At 33.5% G+C, this 23280-nt stretch overlaps 2 protein-coding genes across 3 annotated transcripts in view; one reads left to right on the top strand and one right to left on the bottom strand.

Annotated features, from left to right (window-relative positions):
* The window catches only part of LOC147833832 (uncharacterized), an 863518-nt gene that overhangs the window by 492660 nt on the left and 347578 nt on the right, over positions 1 to 23280 (bottom strand). The gene's annotated exons all lie outside the window — the stretch shown is intronic.
* Positions 1 to 23280, top strand: part of pigg (phosphatidylinositol glycan anchor biosynthesis class G (EMM blood group)) — a 227725-nt gene that overhangs the window by 94921 nt on the left and 109524 nt on the right. For both annotated transcript variants that reach the window (XM_087281054.1, XM_087281053.1), the window contains exon 8: positions 17991 to 18275. In XM_087281054.1, coding sequence (XP_087137180.1) covers positions 17991 to 18275 — 285 coding nt within the window. The remainder of the gene's footprint in view (positions 1 to 17990; positions 18276 to 23280) is intronic.

Below are 23280 nucleotides of genomic sequence, written 5' to 3'. Positions count from 1 at the left end.
ATCACTTTATATAATATAGGGTTATATAGTATATAGTATTTTTGTGTGTATATTTTTTTGTTTGTTATTTTTGTTAGATTGATATATTGACTGATATTTAATATTTGCTAATTAAATATTAAATTCTAATATTAAATTAAATTACACATACTAATATTTATTTATTCATTTATTTGTTTATTTATGTATATATTTTATATTAGTTGTTATAATAATTCATATAAACTATAATAAATAATTATCATTAAAAAATAACAACTAAATTTTGTGTTTATATTTTTATTTTATTCTATTCTATTTTATTTTATTTAAATATTGCTATATGTTATATATAATAATATGGTATTATTTATTTTATATTTGTTTATATAATTTATATTACTTTTATTACTTAATATAACAAAATTTGTTTGTGTACTTGTTTGTCTATTGTTTTTTGTTGTTCTTTTTTAAAATTGATATATTTTATTTAGTCTTTACCAAGTGAATATTGAATAATAATATTATTTATATATAAATTAAATACTAGTATATTACATATACGAATATGTATTTATTCATATAGTTTATATTACTTAATTTTATTACTTATTATAATATAGTGCATCAATTTAATTTAAATTAATAACTAAATTATTTTTTTCTTTGCCTACCAGAATTGTATTTTTATTTTATTTTATTTTATTTTATTTTATTTTATTTTATTTTATTTTATTTTATTTTATTTTATTTTATTTTATTTTATTTTATTTTTTTGTTTATTTTATTTACTTACTCTGAACCTAAAATATTTGGTTGTATTTACATATCTATTTTCCAGTTGTTATTTGGCTGATCCACACACAAGCGTTGTTGTTTGTACGTATGAGTGTTTGGCCGGCCTGTAATGAGGTGTCCGGTGGACACACACAGGTCTTACAGTGAAGGAGGATCAATATCTCTGGCCTGACCCTGCCAACTCATTATGAGCTTAATTAGTCCCTCTCTCCTCTCTAATTACCAATAAAGATCAGGCCGCGCTCTGAGCAGACTTCAGATCAGCTTCAGCCTTTCTTCACCTCTGCAGTCTTTCAGCCTTCACTGCTTTATATTGGGTTTTCTATGCTTTCTTATTTCCTCAAGTCAACATGGAATCAAACCTGAAATTCCCTAGTGTTTCCTGCAGCATTCATACATCATTATTCATAAGGACGGGTTATAGGCATGAATGTGTTTGTTTTTATATTTCATCATGTTTCATGTGTATATGATGAATAACTAGTAAAACACTCAACATTTTCTGTAGGGTGAATCTGGTTTGTACTAGCATGATAATAAGTGTTAATTAATACTTTATCTCATCCATGAATATGATTTCTGCAAGAGTCCTGTAGGATGTAATAAAGACTAAAACTCCCATGATTGCACACTCAGGTCTTGCTGTCATCTATATCTTTGTTTGTTGTGAATATGCGCCCACTAGTGGAGTAAATGACAAATTGTGCCTTTAAATTGATATCTATCTAATCTCAAATTAACCTTTCCAAAACATATATATATATATATATATATATATATATATATATATATATATATATATATATATATATACATACATATACATACACATATACATATATATACATATACATATATATACATATATATACATATATATATATATATATATATATATATATATATATATATATATATATATATATATGCATTGATGCATTGTCCCTCCTTCATGCGCAAATTGGTTCAAACTCGCTCTCTCTCAGCCAATGAGCATAGGTTTCCCTTTGTGGACCACCAATCAGCTATTTGAACAACCCAGAATGAGAAATAGGCTAAAAAAAAACTAAAAAAAAGTTTTGCATGAAATAATTATCATACTAAGTACTTTTGCATGCACAGCAGCACAAAAACATGACAAAACAGTGACACAGCAAAGACGAAGATCTGGTCTTGCTGTTTTCAAAGGACGCAAATGACGGTGCGGCTCTTTGTCTGCAAATCAAGTTGAGAAGCAGCAGGGTCAACACCATATCCATGCTGGCACATTAAACCTAAGGATGGTCCATATTGAATCTAGTTTATTTATGTAGCTATTAATGGTTTAGTAAATATTTATATCTATTTTTTACTGAGGATTTGCACCATGTTTATTGGGACTTTGACGCATTATTTATTATTTTCTTATTTTTCATTGTAAGGGGTGTTGTTTATAGTAACTGAAAATATATGATTTGGAAAAAGTCAAACTTGCTTCAGTGTTCTGTTATTTTGTAACAATCTTTCTGTTTAGTTCATTCCCAGAACTTTTGGGCAAATACATTATCAGTAAATAAATGCACTGTTTTTTCCCCACTGAAAAACACCTCGAAATAACATTAAAATAAATTGCTATAACTTGCTCAGGGAATGGTGGATGTAGACAAAATTTATTTTGGAAGTATAAAACATCATAGCATGTATTTCTAAAGAAAGAAAAACAAACTTTATAAGGTTCTGTTTGTAATAACTAGAAAATGCCACTTTTTAAAAAAACATTTTTCTTAAAATTCTGGAATATTTTCTGTCTGTTCATATGTTTTTGGACCAAAAAATATTTTAGACTGGAACTTTAAATGATACTGATTGAAGCTTCAGGTTCTCCTGTTTAAAATAAAATATGACACTTGATGCTGACTGCTAAAATAACAATAAAACTGCTTTAAAATAATAATAATAATAATAATAATAATAATAATAATAATAATAATAATAATAATATAATAATAATAATAATAATAATAATAATAATAATAATAATAATAATAATAATAATAATAATAATAATATAGGCCCATAAGGTGCCCACAAAATACCTCTAGGTCTTTAAGGGTTAACAACCAAATGAATGCTTTGGTCTATTTAACTGAATATATTTGAATTACATTACAACATCAATGCTGTAAAAGGAACCTTATGAAATTGAAAATAGTCACATAAAGCTCTCATCGGGAGTTCATCATTGGCTGAAAAACACTAGCTGTGCATGTAGCCCATTCTCAGATATTTTTACAGTGTCTGTTAATTAGTTAAAGGGGACCCGTTATGCAAAAATACCTTTAAAAATCAGTTTAAACACAGTTTTGAGGTAACAGTGTTTAAATATAGCCAGCCTCTAACAATAAAAAGGAATTAATTTAGCTTTTTATACTCACACTTGATAAAACAGTCTGCAGAAACACTCTGATTGACAGTCTCCCTTTTGTACGTGTCATCAGAGGGGGGAAAGCCCCGCCCTCTATTGAAAGTCTCTCTCTCATTAGCATAGACAGCCCTGAGTGAGAAGCTGCCATCTGCCATCAGAGTTTTGAATCTGCCACTGTGCTGACACACAGGCATTTATAACTCCGCCCTCTTTTGAAGAAGAGCACAATCTCATTTAAATTTAAAGTGACAGTCACCAAAATGGCACAATTAGGATCAAAGCCGAAAAGGCTCTGTTATAAAACATTATTCGTGAGGTATTTTGAGCTGAGACTTCTCATTCACACTCTAGGGACATTAAAGATGTATTTTTCATTGTGTAATAATATTAAAATAATAATAGGTGCCCTTTAAAACAGGTTTATAAAACTTTGTTTTTTCATGAGGCCACATATTTTCCATCTGCAGCGTGGACTGTCAGCACTAAAACCCTCTCAGAGAAGACAGCACTTCTCAAAGCAGCACTTTAGAAAACAAATTCACCACCTTCAAGAATAAACACAATTACTGTCAGAAGTCAGATCTGCCGTGAGCGATGTTCTTGTTATTATTCACAATCTATAGCGCTCAGTCGATTTGCTGAGACTCCAATAGTTTTGCGCAATGAATTATTGTAGTTATTTATTTACTGTAGTTATTTAGCCAGTTTATTTGTTCAATATCTGTCACATATTGTATTAAACGACTGCGCCTGACTTGCTGTTTAAAGGTTTGGGCTCAATATGTTTTTATTTTTTATTTTTTTTGTCTTTTATTGATGCGTTAAATAATCAAAATGACTTATTTATAATGTTACGAGAGATTTTGGTTTTTATGTGTTTATATTTTTATTTTATTCGATTCTATTTTATTCAAATATTACAATAAATACTAGTGTGTTATATATAATAATATGGTATTCTTTATTTATATATTTGTTTATATAATTTATATTACTTTTATTGCTTAATATAACAAAAAATGTTTGTTTATTTGTTTGTCTATAGTTTTTTGTTTGTCCTTTTTGTTAGTATATTAACTAATATTTAATCTTTGCTAAGTAAATATTGAATACTAGATTAAATATATATTAAATTAAATAATGGTATATTACATATACTAATATTTATTTATTTATATAGTTTATATTGCTTCATTTTATTACTTATTATAATATAGTGCATCAATTTATTCTAAATTAATAATTAAATTATTTTTATTTGCCTAACACTAGAAATTAAATGTATTTTTAATTTAATTTAATTTAATTTAATTTTATTTTATTTTATAATATTTTATTTTATTTTTATTATTTTTGTTTTGTTTTGTTTTGTTTTGTTTTGTTTTGCTTTGCTTTGCTTTGCTTTGTTTGTTTTGTTTGTTGTTGTTAGTTGGCTGACCCACACACAAGCGTTGTTGTTTGTATGTATGAGTGTTTGGCCGGCCTGTAATGAGGGGGACACACACAGGTCTTACAGTGAAGGAGGATCAATATCTCTGGCCTGACCCTGTTTATAGTGTTTATAATGTTACAAGAGCTTTTGTTCCTAAAGAAATTGTGACGTTCTATTCATCAGAATCCTGAAAAAAAATCCACAAAAGACTATAAAATATTTAAATTCATTTTTAATTAAATGTTTATTCTGCAGTTGAATTAGCAGGAAATAACATTTATTAGGATACAAAAACTCCTATTTAAAATTAAGGATGCTCTTTTGGAAAGAAAATGTATCACGCACACACGCACAAAATCCTTTTATCATTTAGTTTTATACTGAAAACAAGTGTTTATACAGTATTTTCAGCTTAGTCCCTTTATTAATCAGGGGTCTCCACAACAGAATGAACCGCCAACTTATCCAGCATATGTTTTGCAGAGCAGATGCCCTTCCAGCTGCAACCCAACACTGGGAAACACCCATCACCCTTGCACTCTTGCATTTACGCATGACTTCAGCAGTATTTTTTAGATACACATAAATATTTACTTAGCATGTTTCTTGCAAACATGTTTTGGTATTTGTATGCTTTAGAAGAGTCAAAAACTTACATGCAGCACCTTTAAAATAGTAAAAAAGTGATGGTTTATATATTGTATTATTAAAATTATAATTATTAATAATTATATTATTAAAATATAATTATTATTATTTCTAAATTAATTAAGATTGCTTACAAAAAAAAAACAAAATTAGCTTACGTTAGATACTTAAACTAGTCGAATTGTTATCCGCATTGTTATCCGCAACCCTGTGAAGGTCTTGGCATCTAATGCAACCCAAAATACCATTGGCTTGCCCCGCAGCAAATCTTCAAGTCCCATCTGAGGAAAGGAGAAGCGGGGTTTCTCCATCTCCCATGACCCTCCGCTCAACCTCAAACCTCAAACCTTCCACATTCTCCAGTCCCGCAATCCCACCGGACTCTCTGTCCTTTAGATCTCATTGACCGCAGGAGGAATCGACTGTTTGAAGTCTCCAGTACTTCAGTAATGGATCGTATGCACTTAGCAAATACAACTGTTGAACTGTGGCAGGAAAAGGTCTCTTGCTATATCAATTGCAGAGACTGCAAGTGTCCTTTAGAAGCCGCATGAGATTTAAGATTTGTTTCTCTGCTTTTTTGCTTTTAGATGAATCTTAATATTAAAGGGATAGCTCACACAAAGAGGGAAATTGACTTACTATTTATCAGAATTTATGAATATATATATATATATATATATATATATATATATATATATATATATATATATATATATATATATATATACAGTATATATATATATATATATATATATATATATATATATATATATATATATATATACATATATACATATATATATATAGTTAATTCCAATATGCAATAGTTATATATTACTATACTGTAAAAATAATATCTGTTCATTGCAGTTTTTGTATTTTAAGTGTTTTTCACGTGTTTACGGTGGTGAATTGAATTATGGGATGTTGATCTCTGCTCTGTCGACTTTTGATGTTGAAAATTCAACCCTACAGTTATAATAATATGTAAGAAGTTTTATATATAGAGACAAATACGTCTGTAAAATAGCTAAAAATGTACATTGTAAAACAAATCCGTAATTTTACGGTTTATTTCTGGCTGCTGGGGTGCTTCCGTAAAAAAACGTAAAATAATGACCATTAAATTACACACATGTACTGTAAAATAACAAATATTAGATTACAGAAATTTACCAGAAATTTAAATTAAAGGAAATTTCTGTTATTTAATATTCGTTATTTTACAGTAAATGTCTGTAATTTAACGGCTGTTATTTGCATTTTTTTCCAGCACCCCAGCTGCTGGAAATAAACAGTAAAATTAAGTTTTTTTTTTTTTTAGTGTATTTGCGTTTTTTACAAGGTTTTTGTAGCGTAATATACAACACCAACCCATATATGACATTAGTGTTGGAATAATATATCAATTCCATGAATCTTCAATAAAAAAGATCAGGAGAGGTTTTTCTTCAAGATTTAACATATTAGCAATTTATTGGATACAAATAAAAAATTCGATAGACAGAATTCTGGTATCCACAATGCGATAGTTACATTCAGTGGTGCGTACAGTTTTCATTTCCTGACATCAACTTAAATAGGCAGCTGATATTAACAAGTAGTGTTTAGTGAAATTCGTCAATCAATTTCCAGTCCTCCATTGGCCGCACCCATACATACTTCCTCTTTTTTGCAAAACTTGTCTGCACAACATTAAAAGTCTAAGCCTTTCTCAACTGCACATATTCTGTTCAATCAATGTTAAAGCTAGAGTCACCGGACAGACAGAAGCCCTGCGCATGATGCAAATCCTTGTCTATAGTGAAGTAAATTTAGCCTTACTGTAAAAATGCTTGATGAAAATATACAACATTCTCTAAAATCAATTTCTGCCCCACTCCTTTGTCTTCAGATGACACCATGCTCATTCTCCATCTGAACTAAACTATTTTTTCAGGTCAGTGTGTTTTACTGTCGTATTTTGTGATTTCAAACTCATCCAAATTGAACAGGTCTCTGTTTTTCCCTTTAAAGCCTCTGTAAAAATTACACAGCAAATTACCTGCTTTTTTTTGGCAGCCTCTTGAGTCCTCTATAGCTGTGCGGACATTTGTGCTACTTTTTTTTCACAGCTCTGCTCCTCGTTTATTTTGACCTTTTGTCCAACAGCGTGACTAAAGCTAATTGGTGCACTTCATTACAGTGAAGACCTTTTGCCGGCTTGCTGGATAAAGTTGGCAAATCTGTTGTTCGATTCATCAAGCGTGTACTGTAGTCAGCAGCACCTTTGCTGTCTTGTTAACAACTTGCTTTTCTGAGCGTCGGAAACAAGTTGTAGGTCACACTATGTTGCTGTATGTTTACATCCAAGGTTGCCAATTTGAATAATAAATTGCAACGGCACATACATCATTTGTGAACATCTAGCAAAACCAATCTTCACTTTCTGTCAGAAACTGACGGAAATTGTGAATAATTCAAATGGAAAATTGTGGAACCAGGGAAACCACTGTAGCTCGTTCTTTTCCATTATAAAAGAGTTGTGGTTTAATTATTTAACATTTATTTATGATTTAACACTGTTAAACGTCAGGGACAATGGCTATTCAATGCAAAAACAATTACATTTAAAAACAAATAAATAAAACAATGGGTTATAAAAATATATATTTGACCACCCCTATAATGGGTCATACCATTGAAAATGCATAAACAATGCATTCACCAGTCTGAAACTGGCAGATTTAGATCAACGATTGACATTGCAAGTGTTCACAAGACTATTGTCTCATAAAGTAGGGGTTTATTTCAACATGTAGCTTAATATAAAGTAACATTAGATGCGAAGTTTGTATAAATAGACCTGAAATAGTTAATCAAAGGATCTTATAGGTCACAATACACTAGATATCTTTCTAAACACTGAAAACTTAAATAGGTTTTAGGTTTTTAAATAAATGACTGATGCTTGAAGCTACAGTAACATTACCGAAAAATTTAACCTCGGTGATTGTCAATGATAATATAAATAATTCTAGTTAAAGAATTAATTCTAATAAAAACCAACAAAGTACAATATTTACAGTTGAAGTCAGAATTATTAGCCTCCCTTTGAATTTATTTCTCTTTTTTAAATATTTCTCAAATTCTGTTTGACAGGGCAAATTTTCACAGTATGTCTGGAAATATTTTTTCTTCTGGAGAAAGTCTTATTTGTTTTATTTAGACTAAAATAAAAGCAGTTTTAATTTTTTAAAACACCATTTTAAGGACAAAATTATTAGCTTCCTTAGGCTAATTTGTTTTTTATTAGTCTACAGAACAAACCATTATTATTCAATAACTTGCCTAATTACTTGGCCCACATGGAATCAGTGCACGCAGAATTCCGCTGATTTTCCGCAGAATTTCGCAGATTTCCGCATATTTTTAGCCTATCATTAATTCTGTTTATTTACTTGAGTAAATGTGTGTAAAGCTATATTTTTCAGTTTTTAAATAATTGGAGTAAAATTATTGACTAAAATTAAAATGTTTATCTGATTTCAGTACAATGCAGTCTGTAAAGTAATATTTTCTGTCTTTTAGAAGATATATGAAAGACTTGCTTTGTTTACCAAAAAAAGTGAATCTATTTGGATTTGCATTTTAAACATTAAATAAACGTTAAAAAGATATTATTTTTTATTTCACATATTAAGGTTTTAGTTGTGATATTCCCAAAATAATTCTGCAGAAATCCGCAGATTTTTACCAAAATTCTCTGCAGAAAATGCAAAAAACGTCCGCAGATTCTGTCTGGCCCTACTAATTACCCTAACCTGCCTAGTTAACCTAATAAACCTATTTAAGCCTTTAAATGTCACTTTAAGCTGTATGGAAGTGTCTTGAAAAATATCTAGTCAAATATTATTTACTGTCATCATGGCAAAGATAAAATAAATCAGTTATTAGAAATGAGTTATTAAAACTATTATGATTAGAAATGTGTTGAAGAAAAATTTTCTCTCAGTTAAACACAAATTGGGGAAAAAATAAACAGAGGGGCTGATAATTTAGGGGGCTAATAATTCTGACTTTAACTGTGTATGAAATAAGCATGATCAATTTCATGAATATTCAATGGTAGACTGCACAATGAATGGAAAGAATGTGAGATTTTAATGAGGAAAAATAAAAACTATTAATATTCAGGTGGGGAAGCAGAAAAAGCACAGTAGGAAATTGACCATTAAAAAGCATGTAACTGAAACCACTTCACAATCAAGGCAATTATACAACTACACAGGAAGAATGGTAATTAAAAAATATACTGATTACTATGAATTTAAATGAACTAACAATTTAATGATATTAGTTAATTTATGCCATTTACAAAGTGCTCAAATATATTATTAAATATACTGTAGCAGTGAATATAAACGATTGAATATTAAAGATACCATCGAAGTCTTTTGCATAATTAGTTCAGTTTATTTATTACACTATAGTTAATAATGTACTGAATATATTTTTATCAAATACAGTTGAAGTCAAAATTATTAGCCCTCTTTTTCAAATGTTTCCCAAATTATGTTTCACAGAGCAAGTAAATTTTCACAGTATGTCTGATAATATTTTTTTCTTCTGGAAAAAGTCTTATTTGTTTTTATTTTGGCTAGAATAAAAGCAGTTTTTAATAATAATAAAAAAAATTAAGGTCAAAATTATTAGCCCCTTTAAGCTTAATTTTTTTCGACTGTCTACAGAACAAACCATCATTACACAATAACTTACCTAATTACCCTAACCTGCCTAGTTAACCTAATCAACCTAGTTAAGCCTTTAAATGTCACTTTAAGCTGTATAGAATTGTCTTGAAAAATAGCTAGTCAAATATTATTTACTGTCATTACGGCAAATTTGTCAGAATTCAACTGTGTCAGAAATATTCGCCCCCCTTTGAATTTTTGTTTCTTTTTTAAATATTTACCACATTATGTTTAACAGGGCAAGGAAATTTTCACAGTATATCTGATAATATTTTTTCTTCTGAAGAAAGTCTAACTTGTTTTATTTTGCCATTTTAGGGACAAAATGATTAGCCCCTTTTAGCTCTTTTTTTTTCGATAATCTACAGAACAACCCATCATTATACAATAACTTGCCTAATTACCCTAACCTTAACCTAGTTAAGGCTTTAAAAGTCACTTAAAAAGGCTTTAATGTCTTGAAAAAATATCTGGTTAAATATTATTTACTGTCATCATGGCAAAGATAAAATAAATCAGTTATTAGAGATGAGTTATTAAAACTATTATGATAAGAAATGTGTTGAAAAAAAATCTGCTCTCAGTTAAACAGAAATTAGGGAAAAAAATAAACAGGGGGGCTAATAATTCTGATATATATATATATATATATATATATATATATATATATATATATATATATATATATATATATATATATATATATATATATATATATCCTTAGATATACACATTTAGCATTTAAGTTGTATTAGCGAAATAATTTTATATGAACATAAATATAAACTGAATGATTAATATTAAACATTATTTCAAGTTTAGCATTAATACTTTGCCTGTGTTAGCACAATGTTTTGTTTACAGACGTGCACTAAAATCAAAATCAAAATACAAAATTGTGATTTTTAAATGTTTTGCATCTGATAGTAAATCTACTTTTAGGTTCCTACATGTACCGCTGATGTCAAAATTATTCGCCCTCCTGTGAATTATCTGTTTCATTTTTCAAATATGTCCCGAATGATGTTTAACAGAACAATAAAATTTTTACAGTATTTGCTATAATATTTTTTCTTCTGGAGAAAGTCTTATTTGTTTTATTTCGGCTTGAATAAAAGCAGTTTTAATTGTTTAGAAATCATTTTAAGGTCAGTATTATTAGCCCCTTTAAGCTAAATTTGTTTTAGATTGTCTAAAGAACAAATCACTATTAAACAATTACTTGCCTAATTACCCTAACCTGCCTAGTTAACCTAATTAACCTAGTTAAGCCTTTAAATGTCACTTTAGGCTGCAATACTAGTATCTTGAAAAATATCTAGTCAAATATTATGGCAAAGATAAAATTAATCAGTTATTAGAGATGAGTTATTAAAAGTATTATGTTTAGTTTTGAAAAAATATTTACTCCGTTAAAAAGAAATTGGGGAAAAATTATACAGGGGGGCTAATAATTCTGGAGATCTAATCATTCTGTCTTCAACTGTATGTTTATTTAAAAAAAAAAAAATCAGCATCTTAAAAAACAAAAAAAATAGTGTCTGAAATGACGTAACTTCTCTCTCAGTTTCGACAAACTGCTCCAGCCTGCAGCCATTCAACTTATTCTTTTGGCCGTTTATATATAAAGAAAAATCCAGCTTCCGCATCCTGCTTTTATCTCAGATAGTCTCGGCAGTTTGTGTCTTTCTTTGCTCTGTTAAATATTAACCGAGCCATTTTTTTGACCCTCCGAGCTCAAGTTCTGAGCGAAAAGTTTCTTGTTTTTCATGTCACTTTTTTCAAACGTCGTTCAGAGCGCAAGAGTAACGTCCCATCGAGATGTCAGCCAAGACAGCCGTGAGCGAGTGAACCGGATGGGGACAAGAAAAGAGCGAGAGCGTTTCAAAGCGAACGTTTGACTGCCGCGGCATTGTTGCCAGTCGCAGGCAAGGACACATCAGTGTGTGTCCTCTTTTATCAGAAATCTCCCAGAGCTTGAGAAATGTGCAGTAATGTCATTGCAGTCGATGGATTTTACCAGAAAAAAAAAGCTGATTATGCTTTAGCAAGAGGCTTCTGACGTTTGTGCTATGGAGTAAATAACATCTGAATTCCGTAGATTTGCTATAGGGTAGTTTCTAGGGATGTAACGGTATCAGAATTTCACGGTACGGTAATACCTCGGTATGAATGTCACGGTACGGTATTTATTGAATCATTTACAGGAAAAAAAAAACTTTTGAAAATACTCCAAAAAAGTGCCAAAAGTGTCAATGACATACAAATTAGCCATCTATCTGTAAGCTTTGAAACAGGAACTTCAATTTTAATAACAAAAAATTATTAAACCATGTAAAAAAATAAAGTTTCAATTTAGTATTGTTAAAAACTCATCACATTTAATCACTCACTTAGATAGAGATGGGTTTAAAGGAAAATTGTCATATAACTATAATCTGGTAAAAGCTGGTATCTCTGGGTATTTACAATGTCCCCTGCAACAGAAAAAAACCCTCTCATTTGGGACTGAGGATTCTGGGACAAGAGAGATATGACTTGGCCCATGTTGACAGCAGTGGGGTAACGTTGTGCATTGTCTTTCCCCCACTTGAGAAGACAAACCATGAGTGAGATAGAGATCTCTTTGCGGTACAAGTCAATGTCTGCATCAATCTGAACAGTGTGCTGTGTTTCTGCAGTCCCCATGACTGTTATTAGTCGTATTCCCCAACTTGCAGGCACGTGCACACATAGGGCTCAACCTGTGCAGTGCACATGCCCTTTTTAGTCTTGGATAGAAAATTCTAAAAAAATTCCCTTCCAAAACGATCAAAAGTGCCCCCGCGACGCGACACAACCTCCGTCCAGTCCAGCCCTTCAGTAGGCGCGCGATAACACCTCTCTTGAGTATGCGCGCTCAACCCCCCCTCGGCGCTTTACAATACGCGCGCCACAACACAGCAGATCAGAACGCGCGCGACAGCACCGCTATTCAGCACGCGCGCGGCGACAACACCCGCTTTAGGTTCGATCATTTCCATCTTTTTTTCATCTCCGCTACTAGCAGCACACTCCATTTCCGCATTACTGGATCTGTAGCGACAACAGACCGCAAAGGATTATGGCCACGCCGGGGCTGATGGGAAATGAAGTTTCAGCTATCTCCCGTTCGCTTCATTCGCCTGAGCAAATTTTCTCAGAAGACCTATAGTTTTACCGAGTCATGCGACTTCGGTAATATCGAAAAAAATTAATATTGCGGTATGACGGTATTTACAATACCGTTACATCCCTAGTAGTTTCTGAACGTTTGTCTTTGGTGTCTAGTGTGTAAACAAGCCATTATTAATTTCCCATAAGTCTTCTTTGTGTTTAAAGGTGCTGTATGTAAGTTTTTGACTCTGCTAACGCATAAAAATACCATAATATGTTTGCAGATATTTAAAAAACATGAACAGTGTACATTCTTGTTTATCTGAAAAACAATGCTAAAATTGGATATTCTGCTTTAAAAATGTGCGTTACACGCCGGATTGTGGAAACCAGTGCATTTCATTCTCAAAGCATGTGTCCGTGACTGAAATGCAACCTCCAGTGGACAGTAGCAGACTTCAACATGAGACACAGATTCAGAGTTTCACATGAGGTTTTTAATTTTGGATGAGACGTTAAACCGAGGTCCCGACTCTCTGTGGTCGTTAAAAATCCCAGGATTTCCTTCGAAAAAGAGTAGGGGTTTAACCCCGGCATCCTGGCCAAATCTGCCCACTGGCCTCTGTCCATTATGGCCTCCTAACCCTCCCCATATCATGATTGGCATATCATCACTCTGTCTCCTCTCCACCAATCAGCTGGTGTGTGGTGTGCGGTCTGGCGCAAAATGGCTGCCGTCGCGTCATACAGGTGGATGCTGCACACTGGTGGTGGATGAGGAGATCCCCCCCCCCATTGTGTAAAGCGCTTTGAGTGCCCAGAAAAGCGCTATATAAATGTAACGAATTATTATTATTATTATTATTATTTAATTAGCTAATATAAATGTAAATCAAAGGCGGCAACACCAAGGCTCCAAAACTACAAATTTTATTAAATTAAAAAGGCTGACACAGAGCGTGTAACGTTTCGAGCCACCCGGCTCTTCATCAGACAATTGTCCTCCTTTTTAAAATCGTACATATTCATACGACTGAACTCGTAACTAAACTGACAAAACGTAAAATACTTACGTTTTCTCGTGAGATCAGGCTGGTCTGACAGGTGGTTTGTCAAGCCCACTCACCTGTGTGAAGCACACTAAGAATCGCAGTATTGTTGTTGGGCAATTAAATGAACAATAAATGATGATTGAGGATGGAGACCAAGGATTTTTTTTTTTTGACATTGATACGGATTATAATGGAAAGAAGTACTAAATTATGCTTATCTGAATGTGTAAAAAAACAAACAGGTTTCTGTAAGAGATAGGTTTAGGGTAGGGTTGGGGTAATGGGATGGGAAATATATTTTGGTCAGTGTAGAAACAATTGAAGTCTATGAAAAGTCTCCAAGATATCTGTGTGTGTGCTTTGTGTTCCTTATGTTGTGGGGACTAAATATCCCCACAAGTATAGCAATGGTTATGCAATTTGTCCAACATCGATGTTATTCCTGGAACAAACTTCTAGTCGGCCAATGAGATTCAAGAGATACAGTCCATATTAAGTTTAGGTTTACAATTAGGTTTGTGTGCTTCTACAACTATTGCAACTACTAATCTCCTCTGATTTTGGGAATAATTTAAAGCTAGGGTTGGGTTTAGGGGTACAGATGAGGTATGAGGTATTTTCGAACTGGAATGATGTTTCAGGATTAAGAGGTTATATTCTATTTGGAAAAATCACACACACTGTATATATATATATATATATTAGTACATTATGACCCTGTGGAGACTTTTTTCCATGATGAAAACGGCTCATAAATAACACAGAATTAAGTATTTTGAGACCGTAAAATGCAGATTGTTTTCTTTGATGGTTGGTTTAGGGCTAGGGGGATTGAAAATACAGTTTAAATGGTATTAAAATCATTATGTCTATGGGAAGTCCCCATAAAGATAGCTGTACAAGTGTGTGTATGATTGAGTGAGTGAGTGATCTTAATAGATATAACTATGTGAATGTCACATGTATATTTTTGACATCGAGATCATTTCTGGAAAATCTAGACAAGTACTATACAAAAGGGTCCAATCAGAGAGCAGTTCAGTTCTGTCCAAAACAAAAGTGGCCACTGGAGAATTTACAAAAGTTCTGCAAGGTAATTTCTGCAATTTTTGCTGACCAATTTCTCCCAAAACTTTCAAAAGAAGTCAACCGCTCCACTGTCAGCACACCCAGATGTCCAAATTGATTGACACGCAGAGAGCATTTCTGATTGGCCAAAACCTTTTAGATCATTAAATGTTTTTGTTGCTGTGTGCAGATCTTTGTGTTCTCCCAGAGATGTGTGTGTGATTTCTCAAGACACCGCTTTCACTGATGTTTGCCAGGGACGTTTTATGAGCCATATTCCCCGAAAATCACTTATAGCAGCTTTAATACCTGCCATAAAGGGCTTTCGCTCTCAAACGGCTGTTTGTGATGGCATCACCCAAGACAGATGTTAACACAAGCGGTAAACAGAGGTGTTGTGTATGTGTGTGTGTGTGTGTGTGTGTGTGTGTGTGTTAGGGATGATACATGTTATCATTTGCAAAATAACTTTGTTAGTGTAAGGCTAACAATAAGACCTAAAATCAGTCTGGTGAAATGCCTTTTGACACATTTTATTTTTACAGTATGACATTTTTACAGTACTTTTACTGTAATTTATTTACATTTTACACTAGCAAAACTAGTCTCATTTTTGTCTTTAATTGCAATAGCAATTAAATATATATAAATATATTAATTAAATATATATATATATATATATATATATATACATACATACATACACACACACACACACACACACACACACACACACACACACACACACACACACACACACACACACACATATATATATATATATATATATATATATACCTATGAGCTTGCTTAATAATCATGAGCAAATGGGTCAGGGTTTCATATATTACAATTGGTTTTTATTTCACATAATTTTCAGAGCCCAAAATGAAGGATTTACCCAATTTATCTCTGACCACACCAAACATAAACAATAAATTATGTCTTAGCCAAAATTTTTAAATATGTCAAAACAAGCAAAATATAGCTGTAGACTTTACTTATATACTTATACTTATCCTCTTATTCAGTAAACACCTGCTTTGTTCGCGCGAAGTTGCGAATGCAATTGTCATGTTCACCAGCGAACAAACCACCAGATGTCGCTGGTAAACACTCACTCATGGAACTATAAATCTGCCAGTTAATGGACTACATATTCAGTCATGCCACACACACACACCTGCCCCAAGTCTCCACTGATTAGACTCCTACAGCTGATCCTGCTTCAAGACTGATTTCACACAGTATTTAAGCAGCACACACACTCATTCACATTGCCGAGTCTTGTTTACTGATAGTGACATTACAACGCGTTTCCTTTGTCTGCCTTTGCCGTGTTTTTGATTATTAGCCTAGCTTATCCTTTTGTCCTTGTCTGCCGCCTGCCTTTTGACCTTTTGCCTGTTATTCGACTATGATTCTGGATTGTCTACATATATCTGTTTGCACCTAAATTGACCATCGCTTGCCTGACTTTGAATAAACCTGCATTTGGATCCTACCTTCTATTGTCAGTGTCACTCCCCGTCGTTACAGCAATTATTTTTATCAGTCGTGTTGCTTCTCAATTCTAATGTAAAGCCATGTATATATATATATATATATATATATATATATATATATATATATATATATATATATATATATATATAGAAAGTATAGCAGCATAATCAGGTAGTATAATTGCTAACATGCAGTGACTTTACACATTTTTTTTTTTTAATTGACCCACATTGCAGTGCATATGACAGTAGTGAACTGTAAAGAATGTATGTGGTATTTTACTGGCTGTTTTTGCAGTAATTAACTATAAAAAAGTATACCAGTATAAATTAAATATTTTTGCAAGCAGATATGTTTCATATCACTGAACATGAAAGAAATCAAACTGTTTTATTGTATCCCTCACAGCGATAAGGGCTACGTCAATTAGCATTGCATGAGGAGGGTTTGATGAACAGGAATCATCCAGATTTTGTCACAAGCATTTGTTTATTGTGTTCATGCTTGATAGATGTTTCCATCATGGTGGTGTTTTTATTCAGTAATCTACATGTGAAGTTTATGAAGAAGAGCGCCCTGAATCAATCATGAATGAATCAAACAACATTACAGTGTGTGATCACTACACTATTTCAGAAGTCTTGAACTCTGTTCTTGGGGTCCTGCAAAGTTTATAACCTGCTTCAGAACATCAGCTTGTGTATTTATGATCCTGAAAAGCTTGATAAGCCAGTTCAGTGTGTTGAGCTCCGTTGAATAGTAGGTATCCAAGAGCCTAAAAAATATAAAAAATAATAGGAGAAAGCATATATAGAGGAATTTAAAGACTTAACTAGGTTATTATGATAATTAGGGATAATAAACAATTGAAAAATTGACAACTCTCATAAGTGCTAATAATATTGACCTTAAAATTGTTTGCTTTTCTTTCAGTCTTAGAATGAAATAAATATTCCAGGAAATACTTTGAAATATTCCTTGCTCTGTTTAACATCACTTAGGAAATATCTAAAAAAGCAAAAAAATGTTCACAGGAAGGCTAATATTTTTGAATTCTACTGTATTTATAAAGAAAATAAATACTAATTTCAAAAAATGCAGTACTTTTGTGTGTAACTAATACTTGTTATTTATGATTTATGTTTATCATTATCTCAATAAATACCAAAAAATATCGTGATATATTTTTAAGTCTCTAGTGTGTGTAATTAAATCGTTCTCTGCTTCTCCAGGTGTTGTTCCTGCTGTTGTTGGCCATGCCGGAGGCGTTGAGCAGGGACGCGGTGGTGGATGTCCCGTTGGCATCGTCTCTGCTCTCTCTGCCCTTCTACCTGCTGTGTCTGTTCGGCTCTGCCCTCCATGTGCTGGTCTGCACCTCTGCCGGCGGGCCCTGCTACCTCTGCTCTCTCCCCTGGGTGCTGGTGTTCTCCGTCATCCTCCTGTCCTCCGCCTTCACTTGTGCTCTGGTTGGCATGGCCGCCAGGAGGCTGCCCACCAGCAATAAGACCCCTACTAAGGTGAGAGAACAAAAATGTGACGTTTCTGTTACAACATGGTTTTCTCAAATGGCTGATTTTGATTTACCACATGCAGAGGTTAAACTACAGAAGTACAAATGAAATTAGCGATGCACGATATATCGGCAACCATATCGTTATCGGCTGATAAATGCTATTTTTGAAGGTTGTCGTTATCGGCCGATAAATGCTATTTTTAAGGTTATCGTTATTGGCCGATAAATGTTATTTTTAAGGTTATCGTTGTACGCCGATAAATGCTGTTTTTAAGGTTATTGTTATTGGTCGATAAATACTATTTTTAAGGTTATTGTTATTGGTCAATCAATGCTATTTCTGAAGGTTATTGTTATCGGGCGATAAATGCTATTTTTAAGGTTATCATTTTTGGACGATAAATTCTATTTTTAAGGTTATCGTTATCGGCCGATAAGTGGTATTTTTAAGGTTATCGTTATTGGCTGATAAATTCTATTTTTAAGGTTATCGTTATCGGCCAATAAATGGTATTTTTAAGGTTATCGTTATTGGCTGATAAATTCTATTTTTAAGGTTATCGTTATCGGCCGATAAATGGTATTTTTAAGGTTATCGTTATTGGCTGATAAATTCTATTTTTAAGGTTATTGTTATCGGCCAATAAATGCTATTTCTGAAGGTTATTGTTATCGGGCGATAAATGCTATTTTTAAGGTTATCATTTTTGGACGATAAATTCTATTTTTAAGGTTATCGTTATCGGCCGATAAATGGTATTTTTAAGGTTATCGTTATTGGCTGATAAATTCTACTTTTAATGTTATCGTTATCGGCCAATAAATGGTATTTTTAAGGTTATCGTTATTGGCTGATAAATTCTATTTTTAAGGTTATCGTTATCAGCCGATAAATGGTATTTTTAAGGTTATCGTTATTGGCTGATAAATTCTATTTTTAAGGTTATCGTTATCGGCCGATAAATGGTATTTTTAAGGTTATCGTTATTGGCTGATAAATTCTATTTTTAAGGTTATTGTTATCGGCCAATAAATACTATTTTTAAGGTTATCGTTATTGGGCGATGAATGCTATTTCTGAAGGTTATCGTTATTGGCTGATAAATGCTATTTTTAACGTTATCGATTTTGGAGGATAAATTCTATTTTTAAGGTTATCGTTATCGGGCGATAAATACTATTTTTAAGGTTTTCGCTATCTGCCGATAAATGCTATTTTTAAGGTTATCGTTATCGGTCGCACAAAAATTTAAATGATTAAGGGGCATGTGGAAAACAAGTAATCAAGTAATTTTAAATTTATTTATAAAGTCAAAGTCAAATTTATTTATATAAAATATATTTTCCCAACAGTAAAAGTGTGGCTAGTGAAAAAGGCGAGTGGCTAGTGATGTCGGAAATCTAATAGCCACAGTGGGATTTGATTAGAAAAGTTAACATTAAGCCCTGGTTACAATATTTAAAATAAATTTGGTCATTTTTTGAGCATAGCTAAGAGATATTAAAGGGATAGTTCACCTAAAAACTAAAAAATTCCGTCATCATTTAGACGCCCATCACTTGTCACAAATCTGTTTGAGTGTCTTTTTTTCTGTTGAATACTAATTAAGTTAATCTGAAAAATGTTGAAAACCATTGACTTGCAATTTCTATGATGGAAATCAGTGGTTACAGGTTTCAAACCTTCTTCAAAATATCTTCTTTTGTGTTCAACTTTGAAACCTGAGGGTGAGTAAAAGGTGAGTAAATTTTAATTTTTGTATGAACTGTCCTTTTAAGGACAGAAAAGCATACATTTAATTTCAGTTGGACTTCATTATTTGGCCTGTTGATGATGTGTTTGTGATGTTGTTAGAATTATTTGTTCCTACATAGTAGTGGACTGAGGGGTAATAAAAAAGTAATGTTTCAAAAAAAAAGTAAACAGTTTCTTCTGAAATCAATATTTCATGTTGCTGTCTTCATTTACCTGCTGAAAAGCTGTGCAATAAGCAATACGGCTGTAATTTTTCACCTGAATGTGTCTTGTTTGGTCTTGTTTGTTTAGAGCTGCTTGCTAGGAATTGTTTTTCTTTGCAGAACCCTTTAATGAGGTAATAATATATTTCGGCTCAAATCGATATTTCCTGTGTAATTACTTTCTTATGTGGCAAGCAGTCGTGTAATAAACAGCAATATTTATATATCCAGCCGGCTGTTATAGCAAATTACCACTAGCAGAAATTGGCAAACAATCAGAGGCATGTTTTGCTGTTGTGTTTACTCTGTTCAGGGACATTATCAGTCGGTGAATGTCTTGTATTCCACCCTGGGTTGTACACAATGACTGTAAAAAATATGGACGACTCGACAGCCCTTTTTCCCATTGAACGCCTTGAGGGCAAAACGCCTGCTTGACGGGCACAAACTGTCGCAAAAGACTGCTGAAATTGGAGCCAGACATGCGCAGAAGGATTGTCTGATGGAGCCAGAGGAGGAGCCGCGAAAATGAGCAGAGTCGAGCTTCCAATCAAACGCTTTATGTAAAATCAACTACGCCCCCCGAACTTCTCAGCATGCGTTTGCTGTCATATCAACACAAATGGATGTAATAACGTTAACAAATATGAGGGTTTTATATATTCAATCGCGCCAGCTCCAGGCCGCAGCGCATAACTTACTCGCGGCGTCGCGGGCTGATTCCGGCTCGCATGCGGCAGCGCCGGCTCTCTCGGCCGCCGCATCTGGCTCGATTGACTCGGACTGGAATCGGGCAGTGAGTCCAGGCATCCGGAGTAGGTCCAGCAGAGGTAACATTAGTCCGTCTAAGCTCTAAGAGATAAGTCTCCGGCAGGCGAGAATCTAGCCGGAACTGTGTTTTGCTATCTGGGTGGCTAGGCGTGTATCAGCAAACTAATAAAGCCCGAAAAAAGCCCTGAACTTAGCGAATAAACAGTGTTCCACCAGGATCATGTATGTCAGAAACTATAGTTTACTGCTGAACTCATTTTGTCATGGTAAAATAACACAGAAATCGAATAATAACATTTCAGTCTACTTCAGTCTCCTGCCGAAGCTCAGACGCCGCGCTTTGAGAAACTGTCGATCACAGCTGTCAATCACGATGACACGCCCAGCATTAAATTACTGCTAAAAACAAACTGTTCACAAAAATGAAGATCTGCACATATTTCAGCACAATAACCAGTGCCTTAATCGACCAGAACTATCTTTCGGGACATTTTATTGCAAGTGTAATATTTTTTTTTTATTTGGGCTCAAGTCTCCTTCATTAACACGGAGGAGGCGGGCTTTATGACTTGTACTGCAGCCAGCCCCCAGGGGGCGATCTAACAGCCGAAACCTTCACTCAAACGTAGGCTTGCGGCACACTTGGTTGTACATTAGGAAAGTGTTTCAACACCAGGAGCGTTAGCTTTACATTTTTATTAGCCTCTAAGCACCAAAAACCAAGCTCTAATGGGGGAGAAAAACGTTTCCTGACTGGTTCCTCCAAAACACCCTGAAGTGGCTCAATGACAGTTAGATCAGGTGACTGTGCAGGCCATGGGAGATGTTCAACTTCACTTTTTATCTTCATAAACCTATGTACCTAAAGGTAAATGTACCTTTAGGATACACTGTTTGACACATAGGGTGCACATGGTCCTCCAGAATGGTCCGGTAGTCACTGGCAGTGACATGCCCATCCAGCACAAGTATTGGGCCTTGGGAAGCCCATGATATTGCAGCCCAAACCATCACTGATCCACCCCCATGCTTTATTCTGTGCATGCTTCTTTGTGGCTTCTCCACACGTGGGAAAGACAGTGAAGGTGAAACATGTTTCAATTTGTTCACAGCTCAAGATTTTTACTTCTGGCACTATTGAAACCAATATTTGGCACTGGCACGAGTGACTATAGCAGTCTGACTATATATATTGACCACTTGGAGCTTCCAACCAACAGTTTTGCTTGTAACAGGAGAGTTGAGGTGCACATTTAATTCTGCAGTGAATCGGGCAGCTCTGGTCCCATGTTGTTTATTTTTTCAGATACAATCGGGGTTAGCACTCAGAGATCCCTTTCAGACAGCTTTTTCTTATGTCCTCAATTACTCCTGTTGCTAATATTAGCTAACATTAGCTTGGATACTGTGGCTCTTGATACATCATTAAGATTAGCAGCAACAATTTGTCATCTTTTGAACGCTGATATGTCACCCATTAGGTAGTGTGCATTGCAATATTTTAAGCAAGACTGTGCTATTTCTCTGCTAATTAAACCTTCACACTATGCTCTTACTGGTGGAATGTGCAAAAAAAAAAAAAAAAAAAAATTGCCATGAAACCCTTAACACTAAATCGGCTAGTGCAGGGGTGTCAAACTCAATTCCTGGAGGGCCGAAGCCCTGCACAGTTTAGTTCCAACCCTGCTCCAACACACTTACCTGTAGGTTTCAAACAAGCCTGAAGGACTCAATTAGTTTGATCAGGTGTATTTAATTAGGGTTGGAACTAAACTGTGCAGAGCTGCGGCCCTTTTGGAACTGAGTTTGACACCTGTGTCAGTTTCATAGTACAACCGCTATGTGAACCCCTTTTTGTATATAGAGTTAAAACCAAAAGTCTACATACACTATATAAAAAGGCACATAACCATTTAAAAAAAAGTCAGATGTTAATGTGACTAAACTTTTTCTTTTTTAAGTAAGTTAGGATTATCAAATGTGTTTCTGTTTTTGTTTTGCTTAATAGCAGAATGATGAGAGAGATATCTTTTGAGAAATTGTTATAACTTTTCTTGAAAGTCAAGTTTACAAACAATAAGATTATTCTGCCTCTGAAAAAGCTCAGATGATGATGTCAAGGTTTTGGAAGTTTCTGATTGGCTAATTGACAACATTTGAGTTAATTGGAGGCACAACTGTAGAATAGTATACTTTTTTTGTGTGTGACAACATGGGAAAATCCAGAGTCAACAAAAAAAAAGCCAGATTACAATTTGCTAAAGAACACTGGAAAAAAA

Source organism: Danio rerio, chromosome 14 (assembly GCF_052040795.2).
Source record: "Danio rerio strain M-AB ecotype USA chromosome 14, GRCz13ab, whole genome shotgun sequence".
NCBI lineage: Eukaryota > Metazoa > Chordata > Actinopteri > Cypriniformes > Danionidae > Danio > Danio rerio.
This window is presented reverse-complemented; position numbering and strand designations above follow the sequence as displayed.